This window comes from Chelonoidis abingdonii, chromosome 8, assembly GCF_003597395.2.
Source record: "Chelonoidis abingdonii isolate Lonesome George chromosome 8, CheloAbing_2.0, whole genome shotgun sequence".
NCBI classification, from domain to species: domain Eukaryota; kingdom Metazoa; phylum Chordata; order Testudines; family Testudinidae; genus Chelonoidis; species Chelonoidis abingdonii.
Window position 1 is genome coordinate 37,965,713 of NC_133776.1, and position 12,618 is coordinate 37,978,330.

At 37.9% G+C, this 12,618-nt stretch overlaps 1 protein-coding gene across 1 annotated transcript in view; it reads left to right on the top strand.

Annotated features, from left to right (window-relative positions):
* Positions 1 to 12,618, top strand: part of WDFY1 (WD repeat and FYVE domain containing 1) — a 46,498-nt gene that overhangs the window by 10,747 nt on the left and 23,133 nt on the right. Inside the window, exons 2-5 of the mRNA XM_075068979.1 lie at positions 3,785 to 3,852; positions 8,750 to 8,823; positions 10,089 to 10,143; positions 11,767 to 11,954. Coding sequence (XP_074925080.1) covers positions 3,785 to 3,852; positions 8,750 to 8,823; positions 10,089 to 10,143; positions 11,767 to 11,954 — 385 coding nt within the window. The remainder of the gene's footprint in view (positions 1 to 3,784; positions 3,853 to 8,749; positions 8,824 to 10,088; positions 10,144 to 11,766; positions 11,955 to 12,618) is intronic.

Here is a 12,618-nt window from a genome sequence, read left to right on the forward strand (position 1 = left end):
ACAGCGCTGGTGAGTGTCCACACCTGATGAGCAGCGCTGCATCACCAGCGCTGGATTCGCTACACCCGTAGCAGACCAGGAGTACAGCCAGCGCTGCAGCCAGGGAGTTGCAGCGCTGGCTGAGCTTTGTAAGTGTGGACACCGAGTAAGTTGCAGCACTGTAACCCCCTCACCAGCGCTGCAACTTGCAAGTGTAGCCAAGCCCTAAGAGGCAAAGAAAGGAGAAGTGGAGAAATCAGTGTTGGCTGTATAATTAGTCATTGCTGACAAGGGTCTCTTCAAAATTTGCTATGCTTCATAACATACCTTTACAGTACTAACAGAGGGACTGGAGCAATAATAGTCTCATCACTCTTGAATGATTGCAAAATGCAAACCTGATATTGGTGGTTTAATTCTCACCTGGATTTTCTTTTAAATCAAAATGAAAATAAATTTTCTAAGGGTATGGCTACCCTTACAGCTGTACATTGCTGGGAGTTACAGCTGTCTTCCTACAGCTGTGTAGGGAAAGCGCTGCAGTGTGGCCACATTTGCAGCGCTGTTGGGAGTGGTGCATTGTGGGCAGCGTTCAAGTGGCTGCAACGTGCTTTTCAAAACGGGAGTGGGGTGGAGTGTGACAGGGAGCGTGGGGGAGACAGAGTGGATTTTTGGAGCTGACACTGTTCTCAGCTCCCTGCCTTGCAAGTTCTAAGGACTGGAAGATACACAGCACCTACCTCCAATCATTTTAAAAGTTTTGACCCTTCCCCCACCCCTCTCTTATTCACTAAATGCAAATTATGCACTCCTAAATAGCCTTCAGACCACATAAGCAGCTGCTCAACACGGACCCTCCCCCCCCTCCTCAAGCAAACAGCTGTGAACATTCCAAAGCAGTTCCCCTGCCTCTGCTGGCTAGCTGGAGCAAAGAGCAGCTGTGTTTGTTTTTTAGATAAGTAGCTCCGGAGAGCTCGGGGAGCTCGTAGTTCAGCCATTCTTCCAGTTTGTTGTGGACAGGAATTCTGGGATACCTCTTAATACCCTGGAGGCCAATAAAAGCGCTTTTGGTGGCCACACTTGACGAGCAGCACTGCATCACCAGCGCTGCAATCATTACACCCCAAGCAGACCAGTTGTACAGTCAGCGCTGCAGCCAGGGAGTTACAGCACTGGCTGTGCCTTGCGAATGTGGACACAGAGTAAGTTGCAGCGCTGTAACCCCATCACCAGCGCTGCAACTCTCCAGTGTAGCCATACCCTAAGATTCTGTTTGGCTGACCTTTGCAGTTTGAAGGCCACATAACTGGAGACAGTGAGAGGAACTGTATCTCTGTAACAGATACTATATGCACCACATTCTCAAGAAATTGCCAGCTTATTGCTAGTCAGATAATGTTATGCCATCATGGTACTGTTTTTCAAGAACAGTGACATGTACAAGAGACTGAGAGGAAACAAAGACTATATGCTTGCAAAATCTGTAATGAATGTTTTCAGTTGCTATGATTACTGCAGTTCACTCTTCTGTCAGTTGAGAACAAAGATAATTGAAGGGCTTTGGTTAAAAGTGAGAGGCTTGAATTAGTGCATCTAAAAGCTGCACTTTGAAATTCTTCAAACTGTTTTGGTGAGTGTGGTGAAGCCGCATAAAAAGCGGCAGGTAAAATGATCTGAACTTTCTAAAAGCTGTGGAAAAAACAATGGTGGTGGTTTGTTTTTTTTTTTTAAATAGTGCCCAAATGGAAGGAGTATGTGGACTTTTTGGGAACAGCGTTATGAATGGTTCATATCTGTCCTATTAAATGAGGGAAAACAACCCCTGCTTCTGTAAAATGTAATTTCTGGATCTTGCCACAGGCTGTGGATGATAGTAGGGGAACCATGTCACTTTCTCCAAATAAGACACATTTGTGACAGATAACCTATATAACTGAGGGGCTTGAGTGGAGTGCAGCGTGTGGGGCATGGGATGACATGTTGAATAAAAATTGAACAGCAGCTTGATGTCCAGCCTTCCTGGGGGAAATTGAGTATGTGGTCACATATGACATGACTTTTTATAATAATGCATATGCAAAATAGCCTGAGTTAGTGGATGCATTGGCAACTCTAACTTTGCCAAAGTTTTGACATGGCATTCGTACCAGTATGAACTGCAAACTGAATAGCTTTTTTTTATGTAAAATTTTTGGTTGGAAATCTAATATAATACACTGTAGTCCAGCCTTGAAAATACACCAATCCAAATGCCATATCTATTTGCCCTTTTTTCTTTTATTGTAGTTAAAATTTAATTTAGTTGTCTAACAGCCTTGTGTCGGTAAGCAGAAAATGGAAGCTTGTTGTAACTTGTGACAGGACATAACTCTTCTAAAAAGCAGTAAAATTGCCAATCCCCCTGACACCCCAAATAGTCAACCAACTCTATCCAACCGTTCGTGAAAACAGTGCCAGTGTTTTAATATATCACATTTCAGTGGTAGTATCTTGTAAATGTGATTTTCCTCATTCCCTCAGTGTAATCTTAGACTATTATCTTGAAGATAGTTACAATGGAGGCTCAAATTACTCTCGGCCACAAAAGGGGAAACTGGCTAGCAAAGCCTTGGAAAAGCAGAATTTAAAACTAGACTAGAAGAAAAATCTTAGTGACACTGTCTAATTGAATCTCTTTATTTTTTAATCTTCTGCTGAAGCCTCTCTTAAATGTCATGTCTCAGATATTTATCATATAAAAATACAGGTTTTCTGCCGCTAGCTGTTCTTCCTCTTCTTCTTCCTACCCACCCCCAAAAAGCCTTCAGGGAGGCACAGGAGCAACAGTACTAAATTTTCTGAAGATAACTTTTTTCCATCCCTTTCCCTTCTTTTAGAACCTGTACGATTGGATTCAATAGGAGCAGGCCTTATGTACACAAACCTGCATATTGTCTCCATTTCTGTTCTGTTTAAATTAGCAACAAAACCAGATCAACACTTTATTTGCATTTTATATACAAGGGAGCTCCTCTCAGCAGTACATGATCTCATGCGTATGCATTGAGACCATGTGCAACTAACAACAAAACAGGGAAATTGGTCGTACAGAAAGTAATCTAAGCTTGTGTGGAGGAGGAAGGGGAGTTTGGGGAATTATTTTTTTTTGTAATCCTTGCCATGTTTTAGGTCACTTGTAGCAGTAGTAAATAACTTTTTTTTTTTTTTTTAAGTTGAGCATTTTGTGCAGTGGAATGGACTACAAAAGGAAGGAGTTGATCCACCATCACTGCTCCTGTATGATAACAGGGTAGTCACCCTGAAAAATGCAGAGAATCAGAATGGGTGACCCAACTGATCTTTGTGACCTATTGTCTGTTAGTTTGAATGTAATTATGTAGTATAAACATATGTTTGATGTTTATATATAAAATGTGGTCTGGTTTGACAGTAGGATAACCTGATGCTTCCTGAATCAGGCTTAAATCTCTTCTCTTTTGATTCTGACTGACAGAGAATATATAATAGATGTAATGAACTATTCTCTGACAGAAGGGTTGAAATAGTCTTCCTCAAAGCCTCTTATACCTACTCAGATAACATTACGACTGCTATGGAGGAAGCTGTTGGGAGTTCTCTCTGAAGGCATTATCCTGTGCCATATTAAAATTGGGTAGTAGAAAAGCAGAGGGGTTACTTGAGTCTTGATTAAAAAAAAATAATAATTAAAAAAATACAAAAATGCCACCAGTATAGGTGTAACAAGTGATGCACAAGCTTACAACATTTCTCTTTTTTTCTTCCTCCTTTCCCTTACATCCTGCAGGACAATTCGAGTATGGCTGAAAAGGGACAGTGGCCAGTACTGGCCCAGCATTTACCACACAATGTCATGTAAGTAACACTATACGTAAATGTAATGTTATGATGTATTAGTGGTGTTTGCTAGGTTCAGCCAAACATAGAATCCATTCTGTGGATCTGTTAAATTGTTAATGTTAAAGAAAAGCAATAGTAATTTGTTTATGATTAGGCTATGCAAAACCTCTTTTTTTTTTTTTGAATTACAATAATTTAACACTAATTATAGATAAGCTCAGAAACAGAATTTGCTGGGTTTTTAACTTTTCAGCATAAATGTACTAATTTTTTATCAAAATAGTTCTTCAGCCTTATGTGGTGTTTTTAAAGGACTTTGTGCCAACTCATACAATGGGGAGAATCTTTAGTAATGTCTCATAGTTTGGTAATATTACACTTACACGCAGTTTTTAAAGTAACACTCTCAAATTCTTTTGTCTGAATTTGACTTAATGTTTCTAGGGGTGTGTGTGTGCTGGATTCTGAATGTTTAGCCTTAAAACTCTTAGTGAGAAATTAAAAACTGAAAGAGCATCTTGTTTATCTATGTAATATTATTGGACTCAGAAGTTGTTGTTGCACATGGTCCTGCTAGTGTATTTAAATATTTAGGAGTTGATCACAGGGGGAAATGCTTACTGTTAATTGTGATGCATCACTTCTTAAACCTGAACATATTGCCCATAAAATCTGTTCTGCTTTAATCTTTCTGCCTAAAGAATCACAACTTAAATATAGAGCTGCTACCTAGATGCTTTACATAAATGGTATTATAAATGTATAGGATACACAGAAACATAGGGCCAAACCCTGCAGTATAATCAAAGCTACCATTAAAGACACAGTTTTGACTGAGGACTACAGGGTTTGGCCCTTAATGTTCTGCTCTGTTATCTCTGGTACAGCTGCATGCCAACTAACAAATCTTAATTATAGGCTGAGCTGAACTTGTGCATCAGCATCACTTTCTCAACCATTAAACCTTTAAAACAAAGGTCGAGAGGACTAGAAAAAGCTAATGTTTGACAAAAAATTAGGTTGTAAATTGGGACCTAGGAAACTAGGCTATTTAGCCTGACATCAATCCCAGGCTAAATCCCAGCCTTGGAAAAGCTGATCTGGGATGCAGTCAGAATTACAGGATTGTGACATGATTAAGCTAATCAGTATGGTTTTACAGAAAATACATCTTGTAAAATTTACCATTTTTTTTAGACGAGTTCGGTTGATAAAGGTGGAAACATAGTATACTTAGACTTTTGTAAGGCATTTGATGTATTCCCACGTAACATTCTGTTTTGCGGACAAGCATCCTGAAGATCAATGCAGCCCACACTAAATGGATCAATAACTGATAGCTCACAAAAAGTAATTGTAAAAGGGAATGCGGTCCAGTGTGGGTGTTTCTAGTGGGGTCTGTCTGGTATTTGTTCTTGGCCCAGTGCTATTCAATATCTCTGTCAATGATCTAGAAGAAAATGTAAGATAATTGCTGGTAAAATTTGCAGATGATGCAAATTAGTGGAATGGTAAATGATTAGAACAAGTTAGTTATAGGACCTGAATCATTTGGTGGGCTTATTTGAGCATGCATTTTAATGTTGCCAAAGGCAAGGTCATACATCTAGGAACAAAGAATGTAGGTCATAATTATAAGATTGGGCACTGTATCCTAAAAGCGGTGACTCTCTCTCAAAGGTTTAGGGGTCATAGCACACAGCTAGTTGAATATGAGCTTCCAATATGATGTAGCTAAAAGGGTGAATGTGATCCTAGGATGTAGAAGCGGGACAATATCAAGAAGGATTCAGGAGGTGGCATTATCTCTGCATATGGCATTAGTGAGACAATTGCTGGAATTCTGTGTCCAGTTCTGGTGTTCACAGTTTAAAAAAGATGTTGAAAAATCAGGTAGGTTCAGCAAAGAGCTATAAGAATGATGATTCAAGCAGAGTGGATTTGATTTAAATCACTAATCAGGAAGACTCAATTTAGTCATGGATTTCTACATAAAAGTGCATTCTTATTGGTTTTTATAACCTTAATACATATTCTTCAACTCAGATGTAGGTTTAATTTTTAGAAGGTACACACTACACATTTTTAAAGTGATTTATTTTGAAAACTTTTCAGATTAGTTTTACAGCTATATCAGAAAATGAATAATTTCATTTTCCAAAGGTAATAACCAAACAATCAAAGCAGATAGTTCACCTCCCAATGACTTCATAAATATCTCCAATTCAATAGTTTTAATCATTAATATTTGGAGGATTTTCTTGCCATGCTGTATTAAGAGGAGGACATCACCAGACAGACATTTAATTGTTTTATTTAACTAAAACCGCATTATGTATTCTGGATTTTTTTCTTAAACAGTAAATGTATAATATTTTAAAAAAAAAAAACAAAGCATGTGGTTTTTTTAAAAAAAATTTAAACATTCAAGTTTTTTTAAAATCAGGTTGGTTTTTGTTAAAATTGTTAACTAAAATAGTTGAATTGAATATTTTAAAACGACTCTCACATCAACATGAGAAACTCAAAATATTGGCTTCTGCAGTTAATTCAGTCATCTTCACCTTCATTTTCCTGTTTTGTTCATAATCTGGAAAAGAGAACTTTCCTGCTTTTTCAGGTCCCAAACGATTTCTCAGTTTGGAATGAATTAGTCCAGAGGAAGAAAATACTCTTTCCACGCTGCCAGAAGAAGCTACTTCTGTTAAGTGAGATTATCTCTTCAACAGTCTCTGAATCCAAGTGCTTAATTGACTTCCTCCAGTTCACTGGTGTGACTTCCTTTAAAACATATTTCTTGAAGGGTTCTTATTCCCAAACTAGGTGTTTTTTACAGCCTGCTGTCATAATAGGTTTTCCCTTCTACTGAGAGCATGATATGTTAGATCTCAGATCAATGAAGGCTACCCTCAGAAAGACCTCAAGACTTCAGGAGTATGCTGCACAGTTTCACTTGTTTCTAGTGCCTGTCCCTCCCTTCTTACGTTTATCTTGACTTCTTCTCCTCGTCTAGATCTCTTCCACCCCAACAATCTTCTATTCATTGAACTTTTTGAAACTTTTCACTTTTAGAGAGGTGTAAGGGATTGATTGTGAATACAAATTTGCAGAGGGATGATAGGGCTGAGGTCTGTTACTTCTCATACGTATGTAAAAACATGTTTTCTATTAACAAGCCTGTTATCTCTGGAGACAAAGCCACAGTCTGAGAACTGCAAAACTAAGCATCTCTGATGGTATCTTCTAGACTGAGCACTGAGTCCCACTGAAATAGATGGATTAACCTAAATCTATACAGAAGCCTCTGGAACTCCATAAAATCAGGTCCCTAATCCATGAACTATTGAAACTCATTTAAAAAACTTTTCTTAAACATTACATGAATGTATTGTCTCATACTATAGAATTAGAATTGATAATCCCTATTCCATGATGAAATATCTTTGAGCTATAATGATCTTAATTAAAACGATCTTTTAGATAAGTATTTTTCCTCAGAGCATTTTATCAAAAAAATCTGATTTAAATTTTGTTTTTAAATCATTGTTTTTTTTAACCGCCCTGGATTCAGGGTCTAGAAAACAAACCACCTAATAAGATGCTAAAAAAGCTATCTATTTAGCTTATCCAAGAGAAGTTTAAGAAGATCACAGTCTACAAGAGCCTGTGTGGGAAAGAGATTTGATGTCTTCTTTTTATCTAGCAGAAAAAGACAGGTGATCCAGTGGGTTGGAAGCTGAAGCTAAACAAATTCAGGCTAGAAATAAGGTCCTCATTTCACAGTGATGGTAACTAACCAATGGAACAATTTGCCTAGCAAAGATGTGGATTCCCCATCTCTTGAAATCAAGACTAAAAGACCTACTATAGGTCAAACAGAAGTTATAGGCTTGATACAGAAATTACTGGGTGAGGTTCTTTGTCCTGTGTTATGCAGGAGATCAGATTAGATTATTGGAATGGTCTTGTCTAGCATTATGTATCAATGGAAGCAGGAAAAGAATCATTACATTTAAGTTGTGTTAGACGTGCAAAGAAATATCTGCCAAGCTATTAGAGAAAAAACAGTAAATCAGAGCCTCTTCCCCACAAAAAGATGTCTGATGTTGCATATGATTTATCATTATGATGTAGAAATTGTGACAAAGTAGATTTGTCACCCTTATTTATTTTTGCATTCAATTTAATTCCTTTTTCATTGTCGGTCTTGTAGCTCTGTTCACCATATTCTCTCTCGCTAAATATGTCTAAAGACATTCTTCCCTTTTTGAGGTTTCTTCTGGTTTTGTAATGGACTCTCAGAATAGCCTGCCTATAATCGCATGAGAAACAATCTTTTTTTTTTTTTTTTTTTTTTTTTTTTTTTTTTGCATGGCTGCCAACAGAATCGCAAAATATGATGTGCAAGGTTTGAAATGCATGGTCAGACATCAGGTTAACATGTGATCAAATATTATTTCTGCCCTGAAGTCTGCCTCCTCCAGTGGTACCTTATGACAACTCAGATGTTGATGGTCATAAATAGTTGCTCTGTCACACAGTACAAAGCCTTTGAATTTGAGATAACATAGCAAGCCTCGCTTTTAGTTGTCATCTTCTGTGTATGAACTCTTCAAGCCAGATTTTCAGCCCTGGTCAAATTCCATTTGTTCATTCCAGCTTGTGGAATTAATGGGGTGTATTTCCTTTATAGCACTACTGTGCCTTGCTGTAGCCTAGCAACAAGGAATTAAATGATTCAAACAAAGCAAAGATACACACAATAAAATAAGACCATTTCTTCAGTTGGAGCTTGACTGTCAATCTGCTTATCAGAATCAGGCATGTTTCCTCCTAGAGGCCAAAAACATTCAGTGTTAATTGTGATATGATATGTACTTTAACAATTGTCTTGTGATGGTCTTCTTGGCAGCTCCTTGTTCAGCTATGGCTTATCATCATGACAGCAGAAGAATATTTGTAGGCCAGGATAATGGTGCCATTATGGTAAGTTATTGCTGCTGCAGTTTGTTTTAAGAATGCAAATTAATTGTGAAGCTTTTTTGGTAGTGGCTGGATAATTGTAGACTTGAGTGAATTGCCTATAAGCAGTATATATAGCCAGCCTGTATCCAGCCCTCTATTTTATACTTAAATCAAACTATAGAATAACTGAAAACTGTTTGTGTGTTTTAGGGGAAGTAACATCAGTTTCCTTGCTGTAGGGCTTCGTGTCCTTGTGTGTATAATTGTAGTCCACAGTTCTTGCACACCTTGCTCTGTGGCATTAGCGTCCAGCCCTTTCTCTGTCCCTTGTGTGGAATCACCCAAGCATGCATCCCTCACCTCATTCCTTGGTGCAGAGGCTACATCCTTCCTTCTTCGTCTTTGTGTGTGTCCTGTTTTCTTGTCACGTTTTTACACTCTTGTTTTTCCCCGTGTGTTGCAACATATACTTTCTCCCACAAAAAATGTTGCAGAAAGCAATCATCTGTTGCTAATAGAAAAGGGTGGAGGGAACACACAACTAACCTCAGAGAAGGGATGAAAACTTGTGACTAACAATCTTCACTTCCATAAGAAACCATTAAAAATACCCTACCACCCTGCATCACCTTGTAACTGTTAATACCAGATGAAATTTTCCCTTTTTTCCTTCCAACACATTGTCTTTGGTCGACTTGATTCTGAATGCAAATCCTCTGCTGAAAAGATGAGTGATCTATCTCCATGCAGCTGATACTAATAAATCTGCCCTTTAATCTGTGATCAGCGTGGTACTGAGTGTAGTATCTCCCAGTCTGAGGCTTCTAATTTTCTAGTGGAGACCAGCCCTTAAATTAACCCAGCTATGTTGTTCAGGGGTGTGAAAAATCCAGACCCCTGAGTGACCTGGTTTAGCCAACCTAAGTCCCTGTGTATTCAGCACTAGGTCAATGGAAGAATTCTTCCACCAACATAGCTACTGCCTCTTGGGGAAGTGAATTAACTACAGCAATGGGAGAACTCCTTTTTTCGCTGTAGTGAGTATCTATATTGAAGTACTTCAATGGTGCAGCTGCAGTGTTTCAAGTTTAGACAAGCCCTGAGAACAAACCATCTTTTTGCAGCATGACAGGTGGTTTTTGGCTGCCAGCTTAAGTCTGTTGCTTACATGAGGTTATTGCTGTGTTCTTGATGCCAAAGATTTTCTTCAGTCAGTCTGATTCCCATTTCAGCCTGAGAAGATGTGCTGTTTTACTTTGTCTAACTGTGTGTTTCCTTGGTATTAGGAATTCCATATCTCAGAAGACTTTAATAAGATGAACTTTGTCAAGACCTACCCAGGTAATACAGCATGGGATCTTCGCTAATGTATTTACTTCACAGATGAGATTTTAAGAACATTCGATACATTGGGCGGCATCTTCATAATTGAACCTTGACCAAATACAGACATTGACTCTGACTTTAATAGTATGAAAGATATTGGTAAATTACTGGTAATTACCTTTTAATCAAAATGAGATCAACTTGTGTAGCCCAAGTATAGGATTTTAGAATGTTTCAAATCTAAAATTAACTTTTGGCCATAGTCTTACTGCAAAGCTGCTGGCTTCATTGTAATGATGTTGGCTCTGGAGAACATTCCTTCTGAAAAGCTTTAATTTCAGAGCCGAAGAAAACAAAACCCTCTAACGCAGTCTGACCCAAATCTTTTAGAAGTTTGTGGGTGGGAGGTGGTTGCTGCAACATTTGCAATGTGAAGGTCATCACAGTTGGGAGCTAGCAATCCCCAAAGGATTGAGAGTGTAGGAGCTGTATTAAAACCTCACATAAATGTAAGCTAATGTGCTGGATGTCTCTAACTCTGGTTATATTGTTCAGCACTGAACAGTGGTAATACATTTGTGGATGCTTTAATCTGCAGATGACTTTGGTTTCTAAAGGGGAGGAAACTGCTACGCTACTGGTGTCTAATAGAAGGGGGACGGGGAAGTCTGCTCTTTAAATACAGTTTGCTGGTATTATCCTAATAGATAGTACTTATGTAGGTGCAATAATTAGGCCAAAATGCCTGTTACTAAACACTGTGTTCTTGGGTCTTAGTTCAAGTAGTAAGAATTGAGTAATGCCGCAAGAATGAAATCATACAAGATCCCCATTCATCAGGTATCTCTGGCAGTAGAAGGGACTACTCTATTAAAACTAATGTTGATGAAAGATGCAGGGTTCTTTCCAGGCATTATTTAGTATTACTTCTAAAGAATGTATAGCCAAATTCAGTCACTACTATTCCATAGTTATTAATTAATAACTTGATGATAATGTACAGAAGACTTTGTACTGAAGGCCAAAAATATAGGAGAACAAAATACAACTTGTCTTATGACTTCCTGTCGTACTCTAATGGAAAACTGTTTTCTTGTTTAAAAGAGAGACCTTGTTTTTAAAAGCTACAAAAGCCCCTTTATCCTAAAAGCAGATGACTTTACATTTCAGTCCAAAAGAAGTATCTCTAATACACTCTCCCCCTATATTCTTTCTTTCACTTCTGTCTCATCTACATCTTCTTACTTAATTAAATGATCTCAGCACTGTACAGAGTGCTCTCACTGGAGTTCAGTTGCCAACATGCATTCAAAGGAGAGGAACCTTTACATTTCTATGCGAGGGGAAATCACTAAATTAAAGGAAGATTCAAATGAGCTGACTTCTTTTTCTGACATACCTGGTTCATTAAAGGCCAATCACTGAGATGGAAAATGCAAAATAAATTGAGAACTCTGTTAACCTTATCAAACTTCGAGGCTGCAGTAAGTGTGACCGTGAAGGTAAAATTATTTCTTCTTGCAGTTATTACATTTTTTCCTGATAGCACTTTCAACCTGTGCTTCTAACTGTATAACTGAAGATTTGATTGAAGTATTTCTATCTGAAGTGCTCAGATCCTTTGCTTTATTTCCACAGCTCATCAGAATCGGGTGTCTGCTGTCATTTTCTGCCTGGGAGTAGAGTGGGTTATCAGTACTGGCCATGACAAGTGTGTCAGCTGGATGTGCACCAGGAGTGGGAATATGCTGGGAAGACATTACTTCACTTCTTGGGCTTCATGTTTACAGTATCCATCCAAAATGATCATTACAAAATCCACTGCAGTATAGTTAGCATAGAAAGTATTAAATAACTAATGCTAAACTACACTTGGCAAAATCCAGGTGCATCTTGTGATGCTATATATATATTTTTTATTTTTCAGTGTATTTTTTTCACTCACTTAAATTCTGAAGAGTTCACAATCTACAATGGCTCCCCCCAGGTAATATTATGAATTAGTATGGTTTTATTGTTCAGGCTTTTTAAAATGCATAGCTTCTAGCTTACAAAATTATAAGAATACATCTTAAAGATACTGAAACTTCTGTTCAGTTTCTCTCCACAATTCTGGTTTCTTGCTATTCTGTTTATCCAGGTCATTCTTTCTTCAAAGAAACATTTTTAATTAAAAAGACAATCTACAAATGCTCATATGATTGGCCTCCTATATACTCTTAAAAATTGGGATTAAACTGAATTCTTAGTAATTGAACAGAAACAGGTATCTTATATGGTATGCAGATTAGATTTAAAAAGATGGAAATACATGTCATCGTGTGTGCTTTCAGTGCATTACTTAAATATCTTATCCAGAAATTCCATACGCAACACAAAGTATAGCATTCAGTGTAATCGTGTTATTTATCTGCAATTGTGTGTGTGTGTGTAAAGTAAAAAGCCATCTGTAATGTCTCTCCAAGTTAAGGCATTGGGTATGTCTACACT